The sequence below is a fragment of the Protopterus annectens genome, chromosome 12.part0, assembly GCF_019279795.1.
Source record: "Protopterus annectens isolate FY-2018-M chromosome 12.part0, PAN1.0, whole genome shotgun sequence".
NCBI classification, from domain to species: domain Eukaryota; kingdom Metazoa; phylum Chordata; order Ceratodontiformes; family Protopteridae; genus Protopterus; species Protopterus annectens.
The window spans coordinates 558,651,515-558,665,489 of record NC_056746.1 but is presented as its reverse complement, the minus strand read 5'-3'; the positions used below and the strand labels follow the sequence as shown (position 1 = coordinate 558,665,489).

Genomic DNA, 13,975 nt, shown 5'->3' with positions numbered 1-13,975 from the left:
ATTGTTTGTGGATTAAAGGCTGTGTGTATAAGGATTAAGGTACAATCAGCTAAGGCGTCTATTTCGCGCCTTCTTTAGCCCATAATATATATTTGTGGCTGAGTACCAGACACATAGCTGCCCACCTATGAATCTACTGTGCATCTAATTAAGCCGATTATCCTTATCCGAACAGTGCCAGAACCAGCAGTAATCTCTCAGGGGTTCTACAAGACATGGTAGGCTAAAAGAGCTCTGTCCAGCGTTACTACACTGACTGAAACCTTGTGTAGATCTAGAGCTTTTGCCGCCGGATTAATAGTATGCCGGAATCGGTGATATCCCCAATAAACCCAGCTCTCAGAGATTTCTTGGTGATGACTGCTTTTTTTTCCCTTTAATTTTATCTTTAAACTGTATAACTCTCCTTTTAATAGATACTAAAAGGCTGCATAACAATAGTAGCTATTTAGCGTGCCCATTTGCTATTGGGCGCACAACTTTGCAATAAGGTTTGATACAGACCTCCTAAGCACCTACCCCTCCAGTGGATACAGTAATAAGTCTAACTCCACTCCGGAAGGTAGGGAATGGCTTCATAAACCAATCCGCTCTGTGAGTGCCGATTCTTTATAGCATATTAATAAGTGCCTTAAGGTGCTATATAACACATAAATAAGCACAGACAGGCTTATAATAGCCCCACCCAAGCACTTTTTCCTTATCTGAGGACCTTTTAGACATATCTAAGTCCTCACTCAAAAGCCAGACATCGGATGTATTTTGTACTCCTTTTTCTCAGAATATTACTTCATTATCATACAAAACAAGGCTACTGCAACGCCCCTGAGCACTTACCCTTACCAGGTGAATTTTTTCTCTTATTCTCATCCTCCCTTAGAAGCCAGTAAAGGGCTCTTAAATACACAACTTGCACATAGTGAATAATAAAGGGCTAGGAATATATATACCCCCCCCTCCAATGGTGCTAATAAAAGGGGCTGATTATTTAATGTTTTAAAGTTGTCATATATTGCTGCTGGCAAGTGTCCATAAGTACTTACAAACTCTGATGTAATTAGCTTTTCTAATGTGTGAATAGAGCAGAATTGCTTTAATGGCTTTATATATTTACTGGTTGATAACTACTGCTCCATAATGTCTTACATTGCTGCTCGCAAAGTCCTTACTGGTTTTTATAAACTCTTACTTAATTAGTTTATGTGCTGCTGCCAAGTAGAACAGAATTTATTTTATTTTTTAACTGCTGCTAATACTTATATTGTTATACAAACAAGTGCTGCATCATATAATCTTGCATTGCTGATAACAAAGACTTAATATGTATTACTGCTAACCAGCTCTCATGTCCCTGCATATCACTGTTAATCTCACTATGCATATGGTTTTTTGAAATGTATATTGGATACTGCAAGAATTGTGTCAGGGTTTGATTACTGCTATTTTGAGAAGTTCTGTCTTGCTTTATTATCTATGTCTCTTATTCTCTATCTTGTCTCCTAGAGATACTCCACTCATCCCAGGCTTCTAGTACTAGTCAGCAGGAAGCTAAGAACCCTCTCCAAGTATCGGCAGGTCACCTCATTGCATAATAATTCTACAATCCCCTATCAAGGAAAACAGTAAAGTATGTCTGCTGAATAATTCCAGCAAGAAAGACTTTCTATTGACTGTACTAAATTTTACATGTCGTACCCAGGCCTGAGCTAGGACAGCCAGCAGCCCTTGCTTCCCCTTCTACATAACCTTTCACCATCTCTTCCCCTCCCACCTGTATAGATCCCCCCCTTGTTTTTTCTTTTTATTCCCACTTTCCAGTCTGTAGTCTACCATTGTTACTCCCTCTCAATCTAACTAGCTATACTAGACTTGTCCACTAGATGGCACCCTAATTCCAGACTTTTTCTACTCTTACCCTTTTTCTCTTTATCAACTCTTTACCCCATTTCTTAAATTCAGTAGTCCCCGAAGGGCTATTAGCCACCTCTTTTGCTTTTTCCTTCTATTTTACTGTCCACTGACACCTCCCCAGTCCTCTCTCCCTTTTCTTTTTTTTTTCCTTTCCCCTGCACATATACAGACTACAGACACTTTCTAGCCCCTATTATTTTCCATTCTATCACCAAAACTAGCCTAGCTGATTGTTTTTCATTAACTGCTTCAGTATCTGAACTATCCCAAAAAAGAAACCAACTCTCCATACTCACCTTTACTTTTTATTCACGCTAATATAACATCCTCATCTAATTACACACTTCCTAAATATCATAGAACTCTACACACAAAGTACAACAATCTAACCCCCAAAAAATGTCTGTCTCTATACAGCAGATTCAAAAACCCATACTATCTAAGCCTCTTACTCTCTATAAAGGATGGTGACATCCACCCTAACCCAGGCCACCCAACAACTCCCATCTCTCTCCTCAACCTCAAAGAATCCACCTACCCAAGCCCTTTCTTGACCATCTAACTCCCTCTTAATTGCTCATCTTAACATACGCAGTATAAATAACAAAGTAACTCGACTCCAAACTACTGAAATCTATTCCTTTGATATTCTCTGCTTAACAGAAACATGGCTAAAACCTTCAACCAAAGACAATGAAATCATCCCACCTGGATATAATATCCTAAGACTAGACCAAACATCTAAGAAAGGTGGAGGGGTTGCTATCCTATATAAACCTAGCTTACAATTAACTACTCATAACTGCAAACCACCTATAGACTCCAATGCAGAAATTCTTATCTCCAAACTTCTTCTTAACATTTCCAAATCCATCTATGTCATCTGTATATATCTATCTCCTGGTAATAACATAGCAACCATGGAAAATATACTTTGCTGGCTTTCCCAAAACCTGCCTCAAGAAACCATTATCCTAGGTGACACACATATTGACTGGACCTGCTTCTGCAGCAGCCTCCCCTCAAACCATATTAACCTATATGGGTATTCCCAAACCATTACCTCCCCTACCAGGGCAAATAAATCTAACAAGAAATCAACCTTACTAGACTGGATCCTCATTAACCATCATCCTCACATTTATGACTCAGGAACCCTCCTTGATGATTTAAGTGACCACTCTCTTACCTATATCATCAGACAAAAAAATCAACTTTCCCTCCCCAACATCCATTAAAAACATCAGGTCTAAAAAGTACTTTAACCCTGAACTTTTCCAGATGGAGCTAAGAGCATGCAACTGGTCACCCCTACAAAACCTACCTTTAGATGAAGCCGTTAGTTACTTTAACTCCAACTTCCTTGCCATCCTCATCCACCATGCCCCAACCAGACTAGTTAGAACTAAAACCAAACATGCTCCCAGGCTTTCTAAGGAAACCAAACATAAAATCAATGTTAGAAACAAACATTGGGCAAAATGGAGGAAAACAAAAAACCCTATAGACCAACAAACATTTAGACAACTAAGAAATGAAACTAAGAAAACTGTAATATCTGACAAAAAAAAACTACTACCTCCAACCCCAACAAGCCAGTCAAAACAAACCACAGAAATTTTGGTCTAGTATCAACCAACTACTCCACCCAGGGCAATCCACTACTCCAAACCCTCAAAATACTGAACACACAACACCAGTGAATATTGCTAATGCTTTTAACACCTTTTTTATTGATGCTATACAAACATTAACTAGTCAACTATCACCTAACAATTTCACTCTACCTTCCAAAAAATCAACCTTACCCCCTTCTTTTCATTTTCAACCCGTCCCAACATCATATATTCTAACCCTTCTACAGAAACTGAAACCATGCTCCCCCTCAGCAGACCAACTACCTGCTGAATTCCTACAACAATCCGCCAAATCTATTGCCTATCCCATTTCTATCCTGATCAATAGAACTGTTACTGAAAGTTATATCCCCAGTTTATGGAAATTATCCCATATTATCCCCTTCCACAAAGGAAGTCAATCCACTGAACTCTCAAATTACCGCCCCATTGCCCTCCTCTCACCTCTGGCAAAGATCAAAGAAAAATACATTCACAGACAATTACTTGACCATCTAATACATAATAACCTACTAGCCAACTGTCAACATGGTTTTAGACCCTCACATAGCACTACTACTGCCCTTTTTTCCTTCACGGATTGTATCAACAACAACCGCAACCTTAACAAACTCTCTTCTGCCCTATTCATTGAACTGTCTAAAGCTTTTGACATGGTAAATCACCAAATTCTCATCGCTATACTGAAACCCCTGTCACTTGATACATCCTCCATAAAGTGGTTCCAGTCCTACCTGGATAAAAGACAACAGGCCATACTATGGCAAAAATCTCTCTCTACTCACCTACCCGTCAACCTCAGAGTCCCTCAGGGGTCCATCCTTGGACCTCTACTTTTTTCCCTATTCATCAATGACCTCCACCTTGCCATCCCCCAAGCTGCATGCATACAATATGCGGATGACTCTACACTGATATGCTCAGCCCCCTCCCCTTCTGAACTTCTCTATCTTACCCAGCAAGTATTTAACACAATAGAGCAATGGTTCACACACAGATGCCTTCTCCTAAACCCCAAAATGACTAAACTCCTCCTTTTCTCTCCTACTAAGAAATCCCCTCCTTTGGATTTCTCAGTTAACTCTATCAATAAAACCATTGTATCCCCTGAACCATCCACCAAACTGTTAGGAGTCACCATTGACAATACTCTTAACTTTGACATCCATATTAACAATACTATAAAAACTAGCAACAAAAAGCTAGGCTCTCTCTATAGGATAAAATCCTTTCTCCTGCCTTCAGCTCGAACCAAAATAGCACACACTCATCTAATCTTTTCTTTATGCCTCACCTATTTTTACTAACCTATCTAAAAATAATCTTAGCAAATTGGAAATGTTCTACAATAATATTGCCAGATTTGCAAAAGGAAACCCATTTAGAACACATCACTGCCTCAATTTAAAGCAGCTAGGATGGCTTGAACTACAAAATCTAATTAAATTCCATCAGCTAACTATAGCCCACAACACTCTTCACAAACCTTCCAAAACACCTATTCTCTCCACACTAATCACCCCCTATAAAAACCTGGAATCCTTAATGTCTTCTCAGAAACTTCTAGTACATACTACTAAAACAAACAATAAAGCTAGTGACTCCCTTTTTTCTAATATAGTTGGAAAATTCTGGAACCTCCTTCCAAATGAACTCTCCACACTTCCCTCAATATCCTGTTTCAAAAACAAATCGAAGTATTCCTCAATACACACTGGTTGGTTATGCCCATGCTCTAAACCTGACTAGTCTAAGTATCTCTATATACTCTACTTTTCCTAACCAATCTACTCATTAAAAGCAACTCCTTCCTTTTTAAACTATGTTACTAATTATCTCTTGACTACCTTGATTGTATTTACATTACTTTATTATGCCTGTATTCTGCACTGTAAATTTAGATTGTACTTGCATCCTTTTTTATGCCTGTATTCTGCACTGTACATTTTACTGTGATAACCTGTTATACATACTGTTAATAGTTTTTAACTAGCTCATGTTATCCTTAGATGTTATTGTGTTCATTTCATTATCCTAGCTTGGAGCTTAACTCACCGGGCCTCTACTGAAAATGGACATGTATCCAATTGGACTAGCCCGGTAAACAAATGTAAAATAAAATAAAATAAATAAATGAGGTAGTGGTTATTATTGAAGATGAAAACGTAAGATGAAAAAATTTCAACAAAATGTATGCACGGCTTCATTTAACTTCGAGTTTTTGAAATGACCTAAAAATGCTTCAGCAATTGGAGCCAAGGCATTATTTTGCACTTGGTCCCAACTAGTCACTTCCCGCAAACTCCTTTATTATCCAGACAGATGCGCTAGCTTGAAAAATATTCTCCAACTTTATAACCAAAGTAAACAGCTGAGAGCCACTGATAACTTTTGAAACAGGAATTTAGCAAATCAGTTGATGACCCGTTGTACTCCTCCTTAACTGGCTAAAATTTGGAATTCTGTTTCTTTTGCTTTAAAAACACAGTAAACATCAACTCTTCTGAAGCACAAACAAGAGAATACCAGAAAGATATCTGGCTTGGTATTTACACAACCCCTGGATGATAAATGTTCTGCTCTTTACATTCTCCTATTCTTTCCAAGTACTTTACCTCAGTTATGGGTCTAAATTCTCCTTCTTGTCTTCTGTTTCTCCCGCTGCTTCCTTCTACCTATCCTAAAACATTTTCTTTCCCACCTTTTTATGCTAATCCTCCATTTCCTCCTTTTCTGTCCTCCTGCCAGTATTTCTTAGCTCTATACATGATGCCGCTATTAATTAGTGATACTCTAATTATGCAAACTTCTTTATTACTTGTATACCTCTGTTTACTTTGTTCGTTTTTGTAATGTTTTAATTTTCTGGAGCTTTCCCCTGGGCCTCTGCTGAAAAGTGGTAGCTTTCTGCCCAGTTGGACTATCCCGGTAAACAAATGTAATAAAGAAGTAAATGTACTGAGCTAGCAGGTGTAACTTCTACTCTTCTTTCTCTTGCTTTGTGTCTGATTTAAATTACAATTAGGCTTTCATTTGATGGGTTTCTATTTACTCTAATTATTGGAATGGGAAACACCTGAAATTAGAAGTCTGTTATCCCCTTAAGGGCATTGCTTCATTGGCATGAACTGCACCAAAGATTTTTATGGAAGGACATCTCTTTAAGATGTCTGCTTTAATAGTCAGACCTGAGAAGTGTGTTCTTTTGAGGGCACGATGCTGGGAGGCTGATGGAAAACCTCTTATAGATCTGGAATAGTAACATTTTCCTGCATAACCTTATTTTTGTCAGATGCATTGCTATCTATATTTTTTGTGCAGGTTGTATTGTTTTGAGTCTCTTGCTACCAAGTTTTAGGTTCAGGAATTACATTTAGCTTGTTATTTCCTGTAAAGCTGTCCTGTAGAAAACTTTTAATTGGTTCTTCACTTTGTCTAGCTAATATTTTTTGTTCTGATAATCTGGCTTTTAATTCTCTCTCTTTAGTTGCTGCTGGCAGTGTGTGAAAAGAACACGATCGTTGGCACTAGCTGTCAAGGTGCCATGCTTCCTTCCATCACCAACGTAATCAATCTGGCTGACAGTCATGATCGAGCGGCATTTGCCATGGTAGCTCATGTCAAGCAGGAGCCAAGGGAGAGAGAAAACAGTGAGACCAAGGAAGAGGTAAGGATATTGATAGTGGGTGGAGTGTCTGCATAAATGTGTTTCTTTTTGTCACAAAAAAAAAAAAGTTTACAAAGGAGACAAGAACAAACGTTCAGTAGTACTGGGCTCAAGATCAAAGAGAGAGTGTTAAGACTGCAAAACTCAGAACTGTATGCCATGGCTGCTGTTCTCCATTTCTGCTTGATGGGGTCCGTATTAGTAAAATTTGGACCTTCCTCACCAGGATGACCTCTTTACCTCCTTCAGAATGCTACTTTATATTATAATCCTTAGACATTCCACAGTTATAATGCCTCACACACGCATTCATCTCATGTGGATCACCTCCTAACTGTCATCCTTCTCACAGACAGTTAAGCTCATTAATTCCTCCTTCCTTTGGGGTGAAAGCCAGCTGCCAGAGACCATCATCTAGGCAGGCCATCAGAGGGGTTTCTGATGTGGCTTGGTTCCCCCAAATGCAAGCTGTCATTGACACTCAGACCCTGCAGTGTCTGGGACTCATCTTCAGGGCACAGGTTTCAACCGTGGGGGTCCTGCATCCCTTCTGTCCATATCACACTGGCAAATCATTCGATCCATTACCCAAAGATGTCAAAAGACAACTTTTTTTTAAATGTACCGTTGTGTAAGGTCCCATTATTGGTCACTCCTTTACATGTTATATTTAAAAGACTGGAAGAAAATGGGAAAACCTGTTCAAGCAGTCAAGCAGTTATTTCACTCTCATATTCCAGAGTAGAGTATGTGTTACCATACTAAACCGTAACCCTTTTACCAGAAACAGTCTGCTGTAGAACTGGTCAAACAAATGAGTTCCTTTGAAAAGAGAGGAGGCAGAGGCCAGAGCAGAAGTGACTTGCCCCATGTTTGTGCAGTTGAAAAATTCCTGAGAGTAAAGAAGTTGGAGATGTTAACCTGCAACCCCTTTTCTGCCTGCGTCTTCACTTTGCTCTGTGGTGACCATAGATACCTTCCTGTGCAGTCCTGTCCACAAGGGGGCACAGGTTGTTCTTTAGATTTGTTGCAGGGACAATGCACTATCCATTTACCTCTGTGGTATTTTGACTTTCAACTAGTCCCAGAAAATTAATCCAGCTACTTGGCTTTCATAGATTGGCTTCTTCAGGATAGAGAGAGTCAACATTCACCCAGATCTAGATGAGAGATTTCGTCAGGCCAAACCTCAAGAAGAGCACTGCAGATCCACAGAGGAGACTGTCCTCTTTCTGATCAGTGTAGGGATCTCCCTCACTTGCTGAACTCCACCTTTGTGTTGGGCCCCTGCAGAGATCCATGTGAGGGGCAGTACTTGACTATAAAATGTAGCGTATTGTTTATGTCAGAGGATGGCACAGAAAATGCAGCTTATAGCAGAGGACTACATGTCTGATTCCGTCCTTATGGTGCTTCAAGCCCGATCACACGTTTGTTGTATCCATATGACTGTGACAAACTTATTGAAGAATATTCTTTGCCCTCTGCAGACAGATTTACTCAGTACCAAGGACAGATCAACCTAGAGATACCATTTGGAATACCACATGGTTTTCAGACCCTGATCGCAGATGCCTTAGACTTGGGGAGGACTCACTACCCTTTTGGAAGCTCAGGACGTTCAGGCAAACTGGATAGCACCAAGCATATACATGGCAAAGAGATTGTAATAATATTATTATTATTATTATTATTATTATTATTATTATTATTATTATTATTTGCTCTTCAGATCTTCAAATCAAAATGGAAACTGAGAAGTGTATCCTGAGTCATAACAGATGTTAACTTTGTAATGTGATGCATCATCAAGGAGGGAAGACCTGGTCCTGCAAATTCACATGAGTAACCAAGATGACTTGGGACTTGCCCCTTAGAGCACAGGCTTCATCTGTGGGCCTCCTCCATCCCTTCTATCTATAGCACACTGGCAAACCAGTCAAGCATTTCTACTGCCTAGTTTGCATGAATGAAGACTAGACGCTGGTGTTGCTTTAACTAAGCCTGAGAGGGGGTGTTGCAACCACAGACTCCAGGTGCCCATGCAGGAGAGGCCCGTATAGTAAATGCATTGTCAGTCCAGTGGGTTGCTTTACATCTTCCCTCTTCTTTCAGGGATGTTGCAGAAATAGAAAAGAAATGCCAGAGCCCTCAACAATCACCCTTGGTTGGCCAAAGCAGCTCAGGTTCTCCCAGCTAGTGCAGATGAACAAGGATGAATCAGTGGGGCTGGCTGCACCCTCTATGTTGCTAATCCACCAAGGGGGTGGGGGCTTTGTTCTAACCATATGTAAAAAGCCATAGACTGCCAGCCTGTAGTGTAGGAGTCTGATACCACTCTGGGACTGCTTCCGCAGTGAAGTGGTGCACATCCTCAGAGAAGCCAGAAGCCCTGCACCAGGAAATTTTATCTTGCAAAATGGAAAAGATTGTCTTATGTTTGGTACACTATGTTTGTTCCTGCCTTGATTTTGCAAGACCTGCTTTGTTCTTCATAGCTTACACTTCTTTGAAGTCCCACTGAACCCTTTCTGGACATACCTTGCAGCCATGCTTTTCCTAAAAAAAAATCCTTCATCTGCAACCCCCAAGAAGATTGAGTCTCCCTATGTGGGATTTGAATTTTGTAATATAAATGCTAACTGTGCCTCACTTTGAGCCATCTTGGCATGTCAGCTCTTTAGTACTTATCGTGGAAGTAAAAGGTAAATCAAATGACAAAGATCATCAGTGGCTGTGGTAAAGCTGCCTCACATCGAGGAAGTCTGTATATTATAAAAAGTGAGTCACAGGATGAACAAGTACAAAAAAACACAGCAGAGATGCAAGAAGATAGCTGTCACCAGCATTAAGGTAGAGGACGGACTTCACTTCCTTGTTACTTGTGAAAAATGAAAAATAAACTCTTTTAATGTTACAATATTAAGCAACACCAATAAACAGTCCAAAACTTCAGGTGTTAATTCCTCTTCTATGAAGGTACTGAAGAAGCCAACTCAAACAGGTTTAGTCACTGAAAAAACTTAGCTTTAATTTATGGTAAGTGCTTTTTTTCTACCAACTGGACTTCATCATATCAACTTGTCAATAACTGTAACCCATGGAAAACTAATATATGTATGCCTAAAAAGCACAAAGCATGATAATTCATGATTGACAACCTCATATATTGTAATGAGCCTGGTCTACAACTAAAAACTAGTCTGATGTAACACAAATCATTTTTAACAATCCAAACTAAAGTAAGAAATCAGAAAGAGTACTAATAACACAAAGTCCAAATAAACTGAAGTGCAGAACTAGTAATTAACTCCTAGTCTGTCTCAAGACAGGAACAAGGTGTCACAAACCTCCCTTCACTAAAGGCTGTTTAGCAGCAAGGTAACAAAAAGATCCTTCCAAAAGGAGTAATAAACTAGAAAACTAAAATGCAACAAAACACAAATCTGAGAGCTGATATGAAGAAGAGTGCACGTGTGCATGCTTCAGTGACAGCAGGCATACGAATCAAGAAAATGGCACCCATTATAGTAAATTTGGAAAAGATGTGATATAAGGAAACATCACCGACAAAAATACATTCAAATTTAAAAGTGTAATCATAAGCGTATAACAGCAAACTGAAAAAAAGCACTTTCACTCATAGGGCTTCATTGGGACACTGTTATATCTGAGCAAGCATAAAATCAATCGTACACTAAAAATAGTGAAAAATATCATTAAATTGTGTAGAAAAAATGCAGATGACTATTATGTATATGTTGTAGCAGAGTTGAAAACAAGCAGGAACCATCAGAAGTACAGGTGGAAAAAATGCAAATGGCTATGCATATGTAAATGTAGCAAAGCAGAAACCATCGAAAATACAGACATAAAAATTGTCTTAAGAAAAGTGAAAAAAAGAGTAAACGTCATGCCAGAACCATTAATAAAGTAATTTGTGGTCCATTTTCATTTTCCTAAGCTGAAGAATGCATTTAATTGAACAAAAATAATTCCAGGCAAGTTGAAGGTGGAAAGGCGAATTTGCCATTCCAACGCCTTCTTTTCGAGAATTAATAGAGTTGAAGAAATTTATCTGGTAGGTGAAGTGGAACAAGTTGATCCTTCCAGTAGAACAAAGTAGTTTATGATTACCTGATCTGAAGGGATATTTTAGAGCATCACAGGCTTGTATACATAACACAGACAGAAGATTGTATATTAAAGTGGAAAGGGTTGATGATGAAGCAGGGTAGAAGTTCAATAAATAAGGAGAGTGGAATTTTGGATGCAGATCCTTAAAGGAGAACAATAATTATACAGAATATTATATTCATAAAGTTGCAGAAGGTATCCTAAGAAGTATGCCAACATGGAAAAGGAAGAAAGAAGACTTGCCTGTAGGGGTATAGAAGAAGAGGCAAGAGGGGGCTGGAAATTACTGGAGAAATTGGGCAAAAGAACCAAGGTATTGGGAGCAAATACCTAGACAAGTAAAGGTAATGGAGCAGGATAAGGCCAAAAAGAAGTCTGGACTTGCCTTCCATACCAGGAATTGATGTCATAGTTACAGGGGAAGAGAAGAGTAATCTATGAGCTCCAAATGAAAGACCTGCTGTGGTAGAATTTTTAATCAAATCTAGAACAGAAGCTTCAATTAAAAGGGATAATTAATAGGGCATGTAAAATATTGCACAATAACTGTAAGAATCAGTCGGAGGTTAGAGGAGATTGGGAAGTGAGACTGGAAAAGCAGTTTACAGGGACCAATGGAAGGATATATGTATGGCTGCCAAGTGTGCAACAAAATCCATAAGATTTAATGTTTTTGCTTGGAAGTGTTTACATAGGTATTGTTCTACCCCAAACAGACTTCAGAGAATTTTTCCTCAGGTAGATAGCAAATGTTTGAGGTGTGATAGGGAAGAAAGAGGTAACTGGGAGCATGTGTTTTTAAGAGTATAGTAAACTTGTAGATTTTAAAAATTCCCTACAAGAGTACTCTGTCAGAAATATTGGGGAAAAAGGTGGCTGTAACTAAGAAATGATTCTTTTGAGCTGGTATACATGATCTGAAGTGCCTAAACATAATAAGGCCTTACTAACTTTGATTATGTTGGCTTACTAGCAAAGCAGGTAGTAAAAAAAATGGAAATCAAAATCTAAATGGACTGTATTGAAGTATTGAATATTGTAAAGGAGATAATAGAACTGGAAGAGAGATGTTGAGAAAAAGGGAGGAACAAATTACATAGCATTTTTGGAAGTGACACATGCAGAAAATTGTTCAGGACGGGGAGTGAGGTTTAAGGGAAGGCAGGAACTGTGCAATTTATGTAATGTTGGACTGACAACAGTTGAAAAGAAAGACAAACGTGATGTATAATGTATGCAAATACAAAAAAAGTTAATTTTGTTTTCTTTTCTGTTAGTGTAGGTGTGCCTGTGTCTTCAATAATAGTTTAATAAAGGTGTTAAAAAAATTAGTGTATCCTCAGCTGAGTTCATCTGGAAAAAAAAAAAAAAAGGATCTCGTGCTTCCATCGCTGTTTCCTCACTTCATGTTGTGAGCTGTGACAATGGGGTGCACGTGCGCACACGCACTTACGCGCACACACAAAGAAATTGGAGAATTATGCCCAGAAACAAATATATGCAAATTTTAATCACCATTGGCATCTTGGTAACTCTATATTTCCATTTCCATGAGATCAGTAGTCACAGATGTTAGAGTTCTTTCACCTACCCTCATCTCCAGCTTTCTTCCTGACTCTCATATCATTGTCTATCAGTCAGCAGCATAGTATTTGCATATAAACATCCCATATTGTATACGGTGCTTCGAGAAAGGTTTAGTGCAAATGCCTGTAAGTCCAATTTCAAGCTTGATTGATTAAAATACCTGTTTGTAAAGCTATACTGTGCTCCCAGGTACCACAGCAACTACCAGAGATATTCTCCATGCTTACTTTTGTAGCTGTACCATCTTCCCAGGTAAGAGTATTCTCACTGTGTATAAAAGTATATTACATGTAAAGACAAATCAATAAAAGGGTACTTAAGTTTTATGGATGTATGGTTTGATTAAATAGAAATGTTTGCATATTATTTTCTGTATTTTTTACTTTATTTTCACTTTGACTTGTTGCTGTCTTAGTTTTGTTTTTGTTTGTTATTTTACATTTGTTTACCAGTGGACCATTTGGCTACGCAGCCTGGTATTACAATGTAATGAAGAGATAGTTATATGTGGTGTAATGGAAAGATTCACATCTCTACAGACTTAAGTGATTTATACAGGTGTTACATGTATATGTGAAAGCTTGTACACACATACACACACACACACATATATATATATATATATATATATATAAATACATGTGCGCACGTTCATGTGTATGTATATATATATATATATATATATATATATATATATATATATATATATATATAAATACATGTGCGCACATTCATGTGTATGTTTATATATATGTATATCTATATCTATCTATATATATATATATATATATATATATATATATATATATATGGATCTAGGACGTTTGCTCAACTGAGCAAATGACTGAAATCCAAACGATGGACATACTTACGTGAAAGTGCTATTCACCGAAGCAGCACTTTTGCGTAAGTATGGCTGTTGCCGAGGCTGTACTACGGTGCGGGTATGGGAAATTTCACTTTTCCCCACTGTAGTGCGGTCTCGGAGGGAGAATATTAAAGTAGGGGAGGTGGGGGGCATAGCCCCCCACATGGG

At 38.5% G+C, this 13,975-nt stretch overlaps 1 protein-coding gene across 1 annotated transcript in view; it reads left to right on the top strand.

Moving 5' to 3' along the window:
• LOC122816707 (transformation/transcription domain associated protein) overlaps positions 1–13,975 on the top strand; it is a gene marked incomplete in the record, with an annotated part of 2,794,447 nt that overhangs the window by 1,965,906 nt on the left and 814,566 nt on the right. Inside the window, 1 exon segment of the mRNA XM_044089697.1 lies at positions 7,036–7,215. Coding sequence (XP_043945632.1) covers positions 7,036–7,215 — 180 coding nt within the window.